This window comes from Plodia interpunctella, chromosome 15 (assembly GCF_027563975.2).
Source record: "Plodia interpunctella isolate USDA-ARS_2022_Savannah chromosome 15, ilPloInte3.2, whole genome shotgun sequence".
Taxonomy (NCBI): domain Eukaryota; kingdom Metazoa; phylum Arthropoda; class Insecta; order Lepidoptera; family Pyralidae; genus Plodia; species Plodia interpunctella.
Genome location: NC_071308.1, coordinates 6528214 through 6544485, shown reverse-complemented (window position 1 = coordinate 6544485; position 16272 = coordinate 6528214). Strand labels below are relative to the sequence as shown.

General features: G+C 36.6%; 2 protein-coding genes across 7 annotated transcripts in view; one reads left to right on the top strand and one right to left on the bottom strand.

The window, feature by feature from the left end:
* Positions 1-13879, top strand: part of Crag (Calmodulin-binding protein related to a Rab3 GDP/GTP exchange protein) — a 28620-nt gene extending 14741 nt beyond the window's left edge. The window contains exons 18-35 of one of the 5 annotated variants that reach the window (XM_053755350.2): positions 59-225; positions 905-1017; positions 1538-1654; positions 2652-2783; positions 3119-3228; positions 3555-3669; positions 3839-3950; positions 4437-4610; positions 5175-5261; positions 6289-6366; positions 6788-7014; positions 7449-7573; positions 7863-8042; positions 8353-8443; positions 8785-8967; positions 9580-9739; positions 10118-10234; positions 10549-13879. In XM_053755350.2, the coding sequence (XP_053611325.1) occupies positions 59-225; positions 905-1017; positions 1538-1654; positions 2652-2783; positions 3119-3228; positions 3555-3669; positions 3839-3950; positions 4437-4610; positions 5175-5261; positions 6289-6366; positions 6788-7014; positions 7449-7573; positions 7863-8042; positions 8353-8443; positions 8785-8967; positions 9580-9739; positions 10118-10234; positions 10549-10738 (2478 nt within the window). In that variant the 3' untranslated portion in view covers positions 10739-13879. Of the gene's footprint in view, positions 1-58; positions 226-904; positions 1018-1537; positions 1655-2651; positions 2784-3118; positions 3229-3554; positions 3670-3838; positions 3951-4409; positions 4611-5174; positions 5262-6288; positions 6367-6787; positions 7015-7448; positions 7574-7862; positions 8043-8352; positions 8444-8784; positions 8968-9579; positions 9740-10117; positions 10235-10548 lie in introns of all 5 variants that reach the window. The other 4 variants (XM_053755349.2, XM_053755348.2, XM_053755352.2 and 1 more) reach the window with 4 other exon arrangements.
* On the bottom strand, positions 13867-15893 carry LOC128675747 (uncharacterized protein). 2 transcript variants are annotated; one of them, XM_064436445.1, is made up of 3 exons: positions 15454-15893; positions 14755-14973; positions 13867-14618 (listed from the first exon to the last, which is right to left on the bottom strand). In XM_064436445.1, the coding sequence occupies exons 2-3, from the start codon at positions 14947-14949 to the stop codon at positions 13920-13922; spliced, it is 894 nt and encodes a 297-aa protein (XP_064292515.1). In that variant the 5' UTR covers positions 14950-14973; positions 15454-15893; the 3' UTR covers positions 13867-13919. The 2 variants fall into 2 exon arrangements, with proteins under 2 accessions (XP_064292515.1, XP_053611365.1); XM_053755390.2 differs by having other exon boundaries at positions 15131-15882.
* Positions 15894-16272: the final 379 nt, after the last annotated feature.

The window sequence follows — 16272 nt, the reverse complement described above, 5'->3', positions numbered from 1 at the left end:
CACAGGCAGAATATAATATAATCTGAAATTATATTTATTTGTAACGTTTCCCCATCAGGTATGCTATCGAGTAATGATGCAGCTATGCGGGATTCACTCTTTACCAGTGTTGGCTGTCCAACTGTTGTTCCTGATGAAGCGAGCTGGACTACAACCCAATGCTTTGACGTACGGGTATTACAACCGATGTGTGCTGGAAGCGGCTTGGCCTCAGGACATGCCTAGGTTTGTTTAGTATAGACTCGAAAAGTATAGATATTGTAATATATTTTCGCCCGTACGAGAAAAAGAAACTCGTATTAGATATACACTAGAGACGTGGGATAGTTGCCGCTTTATATGATACTATTTGTGCCCGGGGCTTCGCTCTCGTGGGTGTTTTGAGATAAAATGTAGCCTCATTTTATCTCAAAATAGCAATCTTGGATGATGTACCTTTCTAATGGTGAAAGAATTATTGAAATCGGTTCGGTAGTTTCGGAGATTACTCGCTTCAAACATACAAATTCACAAACTGCTTATCTCTTAATAATTATACTATAGATTTAATGTGCTATGGTAGCTCGCTTTGAAAACAGTATTAGCTAATTTTTATTTGGATGGATAATGCATAATTCGGGATCTGCTCCCGATGAGGGTATTCCTTAACGGTTTCATGCACGGACGTGATTTTTTTGTGACATGTTGAATGCAATAAAAAATCTTTGGGTCAAAATGTAATTTTTGTAAACAAACCTGTTTCTACCTCATAGTTGATTTGTTTTACATTTTTAAACTACTTCACAATACACATGCTCAAAATCGAAATGCACATAAGGGTAGGTACACATATAACACACAAGGTCATGTGTTGATTGGTTGATTGATTGATTGATTGATTGATTGATTGATTGATTGATTCCAGTGGTTCCCAGCTGCTGTGGAACAAGCTGCGCGTGGCGGTGCTGGGCGCGGCGCAGTTCCGCGCGGCCGGCGCGCAGCGCGCGGCGCGCGGCGCGCGCGGCTCCGGGCAAGGAGGTTTGTTATGGAATTTAGTGCACGGAACCTGGATAAACACATAGGGTCTTTATTTCGAATTCCCACGGAAGTGAGGCTCCGGGGCTAGCAGCAGCTAGGATTTTATATCGATATTTCAAAGTCAAAGCATTTTTTCTGAAATTGTCATCTTCATGGTGCATTTAACAACGCTGTTCTTGTCGGTGGAGCAGCTTCCATTTATCTGTCATTGATTTTATCTTCCTATACGACAAAACCCTTTCCTTTTCTTACAACTGAACCATGAAACCTACACATAAAGCACATGGCCAAATGTATATGAAAGCATAATATTATGATTGTGATCTAGTGCAAGACATTCGCTCTCAGCCAACCATTAGGACAAACAGACACATTTATCCGGCGCAAAATATATATATAATATACGTTGTACGTACTAATTCATGCTGAAATGAGTAAGAACTTATACACAGACATACAGATACCGAGACACACAGTTATCCAAACAACAGAGAATAGACTAATTTTATTATTATTTAAGGCACTGGAACCCTGCCCCGGGTGAGGTCAGCGGCCACCGTGGGCGAGGGCGCAGAGCTGGCGACGTTGGCTGGCTTGGCTGCGGAGCCCGCTATATCCACCACCAGCTTGGATTCTGGTAACACTACTATTCGTTTAAGAGTATTTTTTATTAAATAATAACGAGATGAAAAAATTCTGAAATCAAGCGGGAATTTCTAGAATTTTTGAAGTGAAAACTTCTTTAACAGTGTTATGCATTTTTTGTGATGGGTAAAAAATGTTAAATTCGCGTTAGGATCGAAAATTCATATTTAGTAAGTTAATATTCAGGTTTTCACTTCTACCTGCACTCCCGGAGTGCCACCACTTTTATTTTTCATCTCATTATTTTTTAAAATAAGTTAGAAAGCATGTGTGACAAATCCATTTGAATTTTTATTAAGTGCCAAAACGTGGACTGGATTTATTTGGGATTGCCAAGTATGTTAATGTACGTAAGAGTGAAGTAAAACCTCATACAAAAGTAAAATAATATGTTGATTATCTCATAATCAAAGTGAATGGTGTGGTGGTACCTGAGGGCGAAATGTGGGTTGGATACATTTTACTTCTCACTATAGAGTCCATTCAAAGTGAGACGCTGCTAACCAATCACTCTGTGGTGTGTCTGTTCTGTGTTATATTTTGACCGTTAAGGGTGTCTGTCCGTCTGTGTACGTGGCACCGTAGCTCATCAACGGGTGAACCTATTTATATATGCGGTTTTTATTTTATTTGATAGCTAATTTTCATGCGCTGATTCTTAGATATGTTCGATCGAAATCGGTTCAGCCGTTCAAAAATTGTCGCGAAATGAATATTAAAAGTCGTTTTTTAATTTGTATAACAAATAAACTTGTTGCCTAATCCAGTCATCATCATTTCGAGTGTGTTATTGCTAACACTGGTGTCAGATTTTATTCAAGTCGCCTAAAGGCATCTGACATGACTTCTACTACTACTTACCACCATCTAGTGGCAGGTAGTCGCATACACACTACTGAACTAAACTGTCCATCTGGTAGGTGTGCAGGTATCCTCACGATGTTTTCCTTCACTGAATCAAGTTAACAACGATTTATTTTTCCGTAAAGGTCGGTCAGCAGAAGCCAGGTCGACAGCGTTCGAGGCGCTGTGCCGACGCGGCAACATCGTCCGCGGCCTCGACCCCGGCGCCCGTCCGCACGCCGCCGCCATCTCCACCGCCGCCGGCATACTCATCACCGGTCCGTCTACTGCATTTACTTCTTCTTCTTCTTCTTAGAATCGTATTTCCTCATAGAATCCTACTAATATTATAAATACGAAAGTTTGTGAGGATATATGTATGTATGTTTGTTACTCTTTCACGCAAATTCGACTGGACGGATTGTTATGAAATTTGGTACACGAATAGAATATAATCTGGGATAACGCATCCCTATGTATATGTACCTTTTATCGCGAAATTTTGACGGGAGCGAAGCTAGTATTTTACATTTTAGAATATATGTGACTTAAATTTTGACCCTAAAATTACTTCCGTACGATCCACCGCTACGATATGAAATGTTTATTTTAGGTCAACCCTCAAATCCCGACCTCAGTGAGAAAGCAAGACCTAGATGTAACTCATTAGGAAACGAAGAAATAACACAAACTGCACCTTTGACTATAGCGGATAAGAGACAGGTAAATACCACTTTTGAACCGTATTTATTTAACATCCAATCTGCTTCGAGGTATAAAGTTTCAATTAATATTATATACATATTTTGAGTCTTCACAAGGGAAACGAAACCTGTAGAATAATAATTCCCGTTGACCTAGAATAATGAAATATTGCAAGAAGGGTTGGCTGGCTGAAGACAACGATCTGAAAACCGTAAATATGTATGTACCGAACATATGTCAAGTTTTCTTTGATGGATCTTTATGCCGCGGTAATAGCGGCGAATTTACAACGGATGTGCTGTTTTTTTTTGCGATTTATGCTTAATTTAATGTTTGAATTGCAGACAATCCACGCAAGCCCAGATAGCCCGTCAGATTTGCATATTCTGCAACGCTCGGAGAGTTTCGCGGGTGACGCGCAGATACTGCAAAACTTACAGAGGCTATCATTTACTAGCGGTATGTAACACTATTATCACATTATTCATAAAAATGTTAAAAACAACATGCTCGAAGCTAAAATATTTTTTGTCACTTAATAATATATATATACTCACACTTTATATTTGAAATTGATAGAAAGAGACAGAGAATGTATAAGATACAAGAATGTTATGTTTACTTTCAGGCGCATCAAATACCAAATCGCGGTGTAGTCGGACGCTCAGTTTCCCTGAGGAGCCCGATAAGGAAGCGGCTGCCACGGAGTCATTACACCCCGTTAGGGGGTCACCTCTCAAGTGAGTCGTTAATCGTTATTATATAAATTTAGTCTTATATAATTCTTAGTATAAGTTTAGTCTTATATAAGTAAGTTTTAGTCTTATATAAATTTGTTTTAAACTGCGATTCGATCGGCTGGTGAGCGTAATAGAGTACAATTATATTCTTCATAATTTTCCCGCCTCAATGTGATTGGTAAGGTGTCTTAATGCGGAATAGTATTGAGTCACAATACTGAGTTTCTTTTTTACTAGTATGTTATTGCTAACGCTGGTGTCAGATTTCATTGAAATCGCTTAGAGGCGTACGGACGAACGAACTGTAACCAAAAATATAGTATCGACGTTCTAATGGGCAAACCACGTACACATGTTTTTAGTAACCGTTACGGCTAGTGAGTAATTCCAAATTTGATAATTTATTATATTATTATTTATCCGAATTTGTTATGAATAAATAAATAGAATATAAATTAGGCCGAGTGTGCCCTGTGTTGCCGGCAGAGTGTCCCCGCGCACGCCCGTGCTGGCGGACGACCCGCTGGGCGCGCTCGCGCCGCCCGCGCGCCCGCGCCCGCCCTCCCCACCCACCCCGCCGCAGCCTCGCCACGAGTTCAGCGTCAGCCCCAAGCTGTTCCACCGCCGCGGCAGCTTCCAGGAGGAGCCGGACACGCCAGGGTATAAACATTCCTTAATTTGTTCAATTTTTCATTAGTCATTCGCTGTTGATTTTTGCGTGTTGTGTTTGGAAACCTTTTATTTTGTACCCTTCTGAATTTCGCTATGAATAGTACTTTATGTACATAGGAATCAGATAATATACAAGACTGTATTACAGTTCTTGTGTATTAAATACGTTAAGTTAGCTTGAAGTAGTAAAAATATTTTTTTGTTATTTAATTAATTAATGAAAAAATGCTAGTTAGTAGATACTCATTTCCCTCCACGAAATATACATTTCTTAATCGTCTCAAAATTATGTTACTTTATTATTATAGTTAACATATTACCCGAAACCTACAATTTAGCAATCTGTAAGACAAAATTGAATTGGCATTTTTTGAGCTTGCGTGTAGAACCGTAAACCCCAACGTTTCCCATCAGGCTAGATTAAGATCAAACACACCCAATTTATTAATTACAAAAATTCCATGTACCACATAACAACATCCCAGCTACTAACAGTAGGCTAGTCCGGCGTTGCATCGAAACACGATGACCTCGATAGTTTCCTCCCGACAGGAAACTGCACAGGAGCGAGACGGCGCCCGGCGGTACTGTGTCATCGAGTTTGGCCAGTCTCGGGAACACGCTCAAGAACAGCTTCGGGTGAGTTCGTTGTTAGTTCGAATTGCATGTCGCTGTTTCGATAGGTGGCGCTAGAGAAGAGGGTGATAGTCCAATTTAAAAAAAAATCAGGTTACTAGATCCATATAAACAAAGCAAAATGTAACAAAAATGTATGTACCTAATTTACAAGATTCAGCAAATACTATTTTTGCAGTTACAACTTATTATTAATAAGATTGCCAATGCCCGCCGAATGCGTATGCGTCCGCGTAGACGTACGTATACTATACACGTCCGTTTACCCATGTGAACATACGCGCAGCTCATTCATGGCAACATGCCTCTAGTTAAATTATTATTAGAAATGATACCCTGTTACTCTAGCCACACCTATCAGAAAAGTGTAGACGTAGCTGCCATTTAAATTGATAAATGTGCTTACAAGGTTAGATGAACACTTGTAACAATTAATTAAAATAGTTTTGATCTAACTAGGAACAATGTTTTATTTCACTGCATTTTTAAAGATAAATGTTGATTTTTTTTTTACAAATTACTCATCAGTTTGTTCGTTTCTTATTTTGAAGGTTGTTTTTATATGTATGTTTTAAAATTAATTATAAAATCTCGCTAAAACAGAAAAGTCTTATTGTAAATAATTTATTTAGGAAGAGATTGCATGTGACTACGAATTATATAATATTATTGATTTGAATGCGTGTCAATAAATTACTCAACTGACGTAAGTTATTTATACTCATCATCGGATTAAAGCAACTTCTAATAAACCCACTGCAGGTTGACGTTTGCGAAAGTTTGTTGACTTGATACAGAAATAACCAAATTAATATAATTTGGTGACTTTAAAAAAGCAGTGAAAATTGCTGCCAGCCCTGTCATTTAACACTCAAAAATGTTCACTAATCATTTGTGCGACACAGGGCATGCACCTACGAAAAATATTATAATCATCATGTGATCGCATGCAATCTCTCCTCAAAACCATTATTATTTTTGTGCCACATTATGTTTTATGCACTCGCCTGCTAGCCTGTTTGTTTCTTAGACGCTATTCGCCCGCCCGACTGTCGTTGAGAAAGGAAAACATGAAAATCAGCAAGGCTATGATCGAGAGCTACTTCAGGTAATCCCATGCACTTTTTATGTCTGTTAATTTTTAATGTCTGTGTCGACCTCGGTGGCGCAGTGGTAAAGTGCTTGCTCCTGAGAGGTCCCGGGTTCGATCCCCAGTCGGGTCATGATGGAAAATGATATTTTCTTATTATAACATATATAAACATCCAATACCTGGGGGTATTATGTTATGATGATATGTTATAAAATATAGTATCTTTGAGTTAGTATCTAGAACTTACTTTGGGGCTAGCTCAATCTGTGTGAACTTTTATTATTCAATATCAATTTTGTCCACTTCTTCGTCTTCCAACCTTGGCACCTATTTCTAATAAATATCCAAGTTTTAGACTAAGGTTTCGATCAAACAAACGCCACCTCCATATTCTCATCTACATCAATAAACGTTATTTAATATGCTATCCTTTCAGTCCCACGAGTATAGCGGGCAAGAAATCCAACGAGCTTCTCCAAAGCGGCCTGAGCAGTTTAAAGTTCGCGGCCACAAGTATGGCGAAGAAGTTCGACGAGATGAAGGAAGTCATATCTGCTAACTCGACGCCTGTCAAGATGTCCATAGGCAACACTACGAGTGGTCTAAGTAGCTTAATAGTTGAAGAACATTCCCCTGATGGCTCGTCGGAAATCAACACGGATGGTGAGTTAAACGATTTTATGTAAACTTTAATCAATATTTGAGAACTAGTAAAATAATGGAAACTAAACTAGATAAAATATAGAGAAGTATCCGCTTTATAAACTTGCGCATAGCTATAATGAAAGGTGCGTAGGCCTCACGAAAAGGGGCAGTGCATATTTAGTTTTCCGTTCGGGATGGGACGAAGGCCCCCACACGTTGGCCTCAGCCTCGCGTATGGTCACACAACTTTTGTGGGCTTTCCTCCCATTACACTTGGCTAAAAATTATCAATGAGCACATGATCATACTCTAATATCTTATTAAATATTACAGTTGTTACTAAGATTATTTTTTTTTAGTGAGGACGGTTTAGGCCCTTTCGCGCTATGTCCCGCATGTTTTTGCGGCCTTGTTAGGTATTTGCTAATAAACATGAATTAATTCGTCCACAGAATGGGCGACGGGTAACGCGTTTAGACGAGCGTCGAGCGACGCGGAGTTGGCGTGCGCGATGGAGCGAGGGTCGCTCGCCACCTTACTGTCGCATCTGCCTGATAACCTTTATCCCACACAACCTGTAAGTAGTTATAACTATAACACTTCAGGAACATATCTAATAACTTTCTTCTGCGTTGTAATCTGAATAGGAGCCAGTAAATTATTTATCTTAATACTGATAAAGAATCACACATCACACGGTAGTCGCCAAAATCGAAAGCCAGGTTCAGCTGGATTTTATTTCGTCAACAGAAATTAATAGTCATAATATTTATACAAAAATGTTCCCATGTAAAATTAATTTCAAACCTACTATAAGACAAATCCGTATTTTTTTAAAAAAACAAAACATATATTTATCCTGTCAGGAACCCTCATCAGCCAACTACAGCGTCATTGTCCAAATGTCCAGCTGCTCCCAATGCCACCAGTGCCTGGCCCTCCTGTACGACGAGGACATCATGGCGGGCTGGAGCGCCGACGACTCCAACCTCAACACGAGGTGTACGGCTTGCGGCCGACACACTGTGCCGTTACTGTGCCAACAGGTAACTTGACAGGGGTATGCTAAAAAAATAGACGTCCAACCCTGCGCATGCGCAGGTACAATCGTCAGCCAGCTACAGCGTCATAGTCCAATTGAAATGAAAGATTTTATTTCAGAATAGGTTTCTATTGGGTTAGCAAGAACCTGGAATTCCCTAAACTGGAACCAAGTCGGAAGTCTAGCCCTAACTTGATTGCGAAGCCAATAAATCTATATCTCAATACTTGCTTTTTATCCCAACTGTCCGAATTTGTCTAATTTAATTTGTGCGTATATAATATATATGCATATATAATGTTTGTTTATTTCAGATAATCCGAACCGGTCAAACACAAGCAGAAATATTAAGTGTGCCTTATTTAAACCCCCTAGTTTTGAGGAAAGAATTCGAATCTATATTAGGTGAGTAAGATGTTATCAAAACGTTAGGGATTATATGTTTATTCGAACTTCCATTTCTATGTGGACTGTCATTTACACTATAAACATTATAATCCGAATGAAGTTAACCTTAAAGTAATCAAATATTTGCAATATTTGGTTATGGTATTTATTAGTTCTGAGGGAGGAATTTCCATATTTCCCATGAGAAAGGGACAAAATTAAATATTTAAAGCACTGTCCCGAATAGGCATATCCGTATCGATTCCCGGTTGTGTCATTTATATTTAATTTCATTTTTGAAAGTAAAATCTTGTGCAGGTATATTTTCAATGCAGGTATAATTTATGTTCAATTCTTAGGAAGAGAAGGCGACGCGTGCCTCGCTGAGCCGGAGTTTGTAGAGTCTCATCCGATAGTGTACTGGAATCTGGTTTGGTTCCTCGAACGGGCCAATATAGAAAACCACCTCCCAGACTTGTTGTGCCCCGACTACCAGGCCAAGTACCACAGCTCCGACGCTCTGGCGGATCATGAGAAAATCGGTTTGTATATCATTATTTTTGTATCATGTCTATATGTTTATTATACTGTGTATGACTTCTTGAGAATTTCCAAAGAACATTTTTACTTTATTATTGTGCTATTTTTAAACTATACTATTGTTTTCGATTCAGTAACAGAACTTCGCTCGATGGTGGCGCCAACTAGTGAATGCAAAAACGATAGCCCCTATTGGCTTATTTTCCCAACACAATTGGGAAAGGCAGTTGTTTTATCATCATCATCCATGACCCACTACTGGGCAAAGGCCTCCTTCTGTCTACGCCAATCTTCTCTGCCCTAGGCTATCCGATAGCAATTACCTTTACATCGTTGATCTATCTAGCTGCCGGATACGCCTATCCTACGCTTCGACTTTCTATTGGGTACCACACTGTTACTCCACTACTCTTTTCATCGTCCCTTGTAGCAATTGTTTACGAGCCATATTTTTTTTATGTGACCATCAGGTTCCACTGCTGGGCAAAGGCTACGCCTTTCTGTTTCCAACCACTTCTGTTCCTCGCCCGTCGTTGCCATCTCGTACTATCGTATACATATGTGTACGATGTATATTCGGTCCATGTCCAAAAATCTTTTGAAATTCCCCCCAGGCGGCTGCAAAGTGTTATGCAACTGGGACCAGCCCCGACTGCACGGCGAGGCGGGCACAGCCCTGCACCGCGCATGGCGCGGACGACGCGCGGAGCACTCGCGCTCGCGCGCGCTGCGGGCGCTGCTGCTCAACGAACAGGACGCCACCACCACGCACGCGTGAGTCTTATCAACGACTGACTATTCTCCGCCAACTACCGGCACGAGACCACCTACTCTATGTACAAAAACTGACAAGCCTGCAAGTAGATGACAATCTATTTCGTTTATTAGCATTTATATACGCACTGCGCTAACATACAATTTATGAATGTTAACGTGGGACAGTACCCTATTCAACAATTTAAGTTGAATGAATGTAAAAAGAAATCGGATAAATGAACAGTTTATGTGAATACAAGTCTCATATTACTCAAAAAAAAAAACAAACATAGTCTACTGAGTTACGTTCTTCTTCTTTCCGTGTCCATGACATAACCGAAAACAATTACTTTAGAATCCGCCATTAAGTTGTAACGATTTTTTTTTTTTTTACAGTGTTGTATTGTCTGTGCAAAGCGGTTTGCTGAGCAACGATTTGTCCGACGCTCTCCACAAACTGGCCTCTTGGCGCGAAGCCACTAATGGCAATAAACGCTATCACTCTTTCTACAGGTTTGTTATACAGTGGTTTGTAGCTTTTTGAGAAATTACCACATAAAATTTGACATTTAAAAGTGACAATACAGTAGCGTTATGTAGCGGAATCGAACACAGAGTTAACGTTTTATAGAAACCACATTAAAACTAAAAAAGGGTTTTTTTTTATTTATTACGTTTAGACAAAAGATTTTAGTCTCTATATACCTTATGCGCCTTTGGAAGGTTATGCGTTAGATACCAGTAACCCTGTATATAATGGTAAATTAATTTTTTCAGCAGACGATTATATATTCCGGTGGTCCCATGGCATCCAATTTATTTTTCAGAGACATCGTATTCTTAGCTATGACGGCCATGGGTGAAAACAACATAGACATGGTGGCGCTACAACGCGAGTACAGTCGGGCGCTAGAACAGCTGGGACGCGAGACGCGGCCGCAGGATCTTCCGCCCTCGCCCACCGCCGTCTGCTGCAGACATTACTTCAAGCGGCTGAGGGTCGCCGCTGACGAGTGATCATCATCAACATTTATTTTAGTCAAGATACCATATTCCTCGCTATGACGGCTATGGGCGAGAACAACATTGACTTTATTTCAGGCGGTTTAGGGTCGCCGCTGACGAATGATCATTATCATCATCAGACATATGACACGAGATCCGTCACGGCTCAGTTCATCATTTTAATGTCCTCATTGCTGGCCTTCATCATGGTTGGATAAGGAGTACAGGCTATGACAAACCACGCAAACTTGGATCCCATATTCGTGGGTTTGACGGCTCAGGCCTTCCGAAGCACGGAGGACCTCGAGATAATACATTTTTGGTCACCCATCCAATGACCTAGCATAGCGGAAGTAGCTTAACTGCTATAATAACAGAGCGAGTGTTATATACGTTGTAGAAAATAGAAAGTGCACTGCACGGAATATGGTTGTTAGTTGTCCAGATTTGACTGAATGTAAAATATACATGGCCAATTTAAATTTGTTGACGCATCAATTTGAAACAATGCCCAGATGGTACACCGAAATTTATGATAAACGTAATAATTCAAACAATAAAAGAATATAGACAATTTTGAGAACTGAAGATATTTTCTCAAATTACATATTTAAAAGTAATAAAGGTATATAAGAACAAATTATATATTGACCTGAGACAAAACTGTATTAAAATTGATACTTGAATTTGTGAAAAGTTTAATGAAATACCTATATTAATACCTAGTATATGAATAATTTGATTTATTAATCCAGTATAGTGACTTCATTAAAGAAAAATTCAACAATAATATTATAACGCGAATATAAGAATAGATTTCATAAAATTTGTGATTACTGTATTTATTCTATGTAAAGAAAATATACTAAGTTACGTAAGTTTGCGAATTTTGAAACTAAGTTAAAGTACTCATATTTCAATATTACTATATTTATATAGGCAACCAGATATCGTCGGTTTTTAACTTCAGCAAAACCGTGATGCCTACTTTACAGTTAGCCAAACTTTGACAGATTTGGTATACATTGCTGGTTTTCTTAGCGGTGAACGAAAGCTTAACAAACTACGCAATATCGGTTCAATATTTGGCGATAGTGTGTAGCTGGCATGACAATCTCATCTGTTTAAAAGTAATGAATATTATAATAATTAAAAATTGTAAAATATAATATTTATTCCTTGCGAGTCTGTTGTTGTTCGAAATACCGCCGTCCATCTAATTTCGGCTGAAATATTATGCAACAAATCATTTTCTGCCCGTCCATTTCATCGGGATCAGTGTAATTTTTTAAAACAATCAATTGAAATATATTTCTCTATATCAAAAACTTTTACATACATTTATATTGCTTTTGAGTCCTATAGATCTACCGTTAATCTTAGTCCTACTGAATTCTATATGTAATATCAAAATCACATATGTACTGCGATGATTTCCGCTATTGTGTTTAGAAAGGCCTAAAGTATGTCCCAGCACAATATCCTCTGATGTGATTCAATGTATTCATTTCATTAACAATAATTTTGCATATCCATTAGTTTAGGGACGCGGGTGCTAGCTACATGTATGGTTTGTGTTCGTTACGAAACGAGTGTACATATTATGTTGTATAGTATAGTTTTAGGCTTCGATGGCAATATTCAAGATTGTAGATTTTGTGTTGTGTGATGACTAATTTAGTAACACGTTAAATTCGTAAACGAATGCTAGAGCTTATGTGTGTTGACAGGAGTGATGTCTTCGACATATTTTATTCAAAGTATATTTCAGTTGCAAGTAAGCAATGGTGACTGGATTACTAGTATACATGCATACATACATTTCAATTACATCATAGTCACGGTTGGAGTTCATACTTTAACAGTAATAAGATTTTTGAAACAAGGAGCTTCTGTTTTGTCTCCAAACTTAAAATTTGCAGTGAAAGAATGGAGCGATAAATTGCAAATATCAGGATTTTCCTTAATTTCCTTTAGCATATTCTAAATTACTAATTTAGTTCTCATAAAATGATTTATGTTATTATGTAATATGCAAAGTTGGAAAATATTTATTTGAAATAATTTGCGCTGTTAAAATAAACAAACATGCAGTCTTGATTTTATGATTTGCTAATGTTTAGCAAGTTAAGTGATAAGTAATATTATATTTTGGCTATTAGGATGATAAATATAGACTGCTGAACCGGAAAGTATTTAAAATGTGTCAATGTAATGACTTTGTAATGAAATCGTATTTTCCTAATATTACTTAACATAAAATTGAGATAATTAAGATATAATGACATTACACTTCATGGCTTTAAGCCATCATTATTTTTATAACTTATAATGTTACACCATTTCATGCAATAATCACTGTCGTTTATATAATTTAGTAGCAGAGCCTAAGTTAATCCTCCAAGAAGAAGTGTTTGGAGTTGACAGTTTATTTCATTGAACTACTAAATAACTCATTGTTTATCAAATATTACTGTATGAAATATGTAACTAGACAATGAAGAAATATGATACTCATTATACTAACCATTAATCCATTAACATTATATTTTGAAATATCAAAAGCTTTGTTGTTAAGTTTACCTAATTATTTATTGATTAATTGTAACTTAGTTCATTTAAACAAATTTTAATTTAACTGAAGAATAATCATGGAGTTATATATTTTATGCAGTATAAGAAATGGTATACTGAATTATAAGTATTATAATTAATGTAGTATTTTAATAGCACTGCTTGAAAGGCATATATATGGCACATACAGTTGTGTTTCTTATTACGTGCATTTGCAATCCTTAGTATACGTAGTACACGAATATGAAAGCCATCATAGTTTATTTTACTCCCTAAAGTGATCACAAAAGCCATATTTTTGTTCCAATCAAAATGTACAATAGAGATAGTCATTCAAATGTATTTTGTAATATATACTTTAAAATTAAGCTAAATATTGTAAATTTCATAATTATTTTTCTGTGCAATTCTAAAATAATGAATCTTGTTCCACAAAATTTTATTAAAAGACATGGCATATCCTTTGGATAAATTGTGAAAACACATGGTTAATTTTACCATCAAACATTTGTTATTTTTGTTATGGTCAAATGAACTGCATATAATTTTTATAATAAAAAAATATATAAGGCTTCATTATTTATTGTTTTTATTTAAATAAACTACCTACTACATAAACTTACATTCCTAAAACTCTATACAAAAACTTGCCATCATGATCATAGAAACAATCATTAACTTTGTAAGTTGCACCTTTTTTATAAGCTTTCTTTGGAATTCTTATCCTTTCAGGATAATCCATTATAGCTGATGGATTTTCTTTCTTTTCTTTATATTCACTAACTTTATTATGAAAGGAATCTTCAGTGGAGAAATCTATTTCTTTATTAAAATTTGCAGCATATGAATTTGGTACATTTGTCTTTACAGTGTCTAAAATTATTTTATCTGGCATGTCAACATTATTGCCTTTTTCAATTCGTTTTTTAATTCTTTCTGTTAACTCATCTAAAGTTACTCTTTTGAAGTCTTTTTTCAGAAAAGCTTTGTCAGTTTTATGGTTTTCATTACTATCTTCATTACCAATTTGTTTAATTTCATCAGAATTATTATTTTGTGTATATTTTTCCTGGGCTGCACATCTTCTTACTATGCTCTCGAACTCTCCAAGGTCTTCATTTTGTTTTACCTCTATTTTAATAGACTTCTTGTTCAAAGGTGGTATTACTCTATTGGAAAACTTCAAGAAGTGTTGTCTTAAATCTTCAGGTATAGTGAATGTGCCTTCCTTTAATTCTTTCCAATTTCTCATTACAGAGGTGTCATGTCTGGCAATACGTTGTTCAGTGGCTGGTTTCCAAGGATATTTCAGTAATTTCTGAAAAAAGGTCAACTTTGAATAAGTAAGATAGTATATTATTAATTTATTAATAATTAACTTGCTCATGCCTGGTATCAAACCTAGGGCCACAGAGATCATCAAATAAATAAAAATATTTTAATATTACTGATACCTTCACGACAGGAACAGTAACAGGGAAGCTCTCTGCTATCCTTTCTGGTGTCCACTCATCAGGTTGCGTGTTTGCCAAGTGCCGGATCTGTTCCTTCTCACTCCATGTCAGGAGGTTCGGCATGTTTTCTTTGAAGTACTTCTCTTTGATTATTCTGTGGCGTAATTCATATTTTCCCATCAATGTTTCATTCATATGCTCATTGTAAGCTTCGCCAATCTAGAATAGAATTAAAAGTATTAAGTATAGTTTTTGTGGTAAATATTATAAGAACAATACCGAATTACTCTGGTTAATAATATACTCGTAAGCAAAGTTTTCAAGTGACACAAATATAGACAAAACAAAATACAATAAAATAGACATATGGACATACATTATAGAAATCAGCCTCAGACTGTTCAATAAATTCTTCAGTATCATCATCTTCTATTCGAAGTCCCTCTTGTTTGAAAGCCCTTAACCTTTTGTTCAAACCAGGGTTCCCAGTGTTTCCTAACCTCGAAGACCGTAGGTTGCGGATGATCACTTTGTCGCATAAATGGTACAATGGTTTTAATTTTACAGCAAACATATTAACCTAGTACCTATTATTATTGTTGCAAAACTTAAATATGTACCAATCCTACGAAAACTTTTTTCTCTTCAAACTCCGTATACTTTCCCACAGAGCATAATTTCTACCTAGTACCTACCTACCTATTTAAAAGATAGGTAGTTTTTTTTTTTTATTTCGTGGCTCCATCGTTCGCCAACCAAAACCATCCTTTCCATCCGACTGTCTAGTCTGACTTTGACAATGACATATCATTATGTTATTTTTCTTCGGACATAACATTAACAAAAATAGATTTCCCATAAAAATAAAATTAAATTTAATCTTATAGACAAAGCTTTCCTACAAGAAGTTCCTTTCCTTTAAGAAAACACAGGCGCCAAATTGTGTGTGGGGACTGGCGGGGTGCTGAGAAAGGTCGTTTTAAAAATAGGTAAATACAGCTACGTCAAAATTTACATGGTTTTAACAACTTACTAGTGATGGGCAACACAATGAATTTAATCGAGAATTTCTTATGGCCAGAGACACGTCTCCGTATAATTAATAATACTTATGAGGGTTAATGTTGCAAAAAATAATATAAAGACTATATTTTTATTTGATCTTTATTACTATTGTTTATTATAATAAATATTTGTGAGATAAATGATAATTTGTTTTGTTTAACATTCTTAAAAATAGTTGGACAAAAATAGTAGACATTGTCATAAGAAAAAGAATCAAATCTTCAAAATTTAAAAGCTAGCTAGGCTGTTATTCATAAAAAAAAATATTTTCATATTATGTTCTGTCCCTATAACATTTTACAATATTTGACATTGATAGAAAGAGACAAAACATATTTAACTAGAAATAGGCATTAATTTTTTATGAATTATACTTTTTTGTATTCTACTATTATGGTGTTTTTGAACAGAACATTTTCGCTTGACCAAATCCTACAAGAATCAAATATTTCT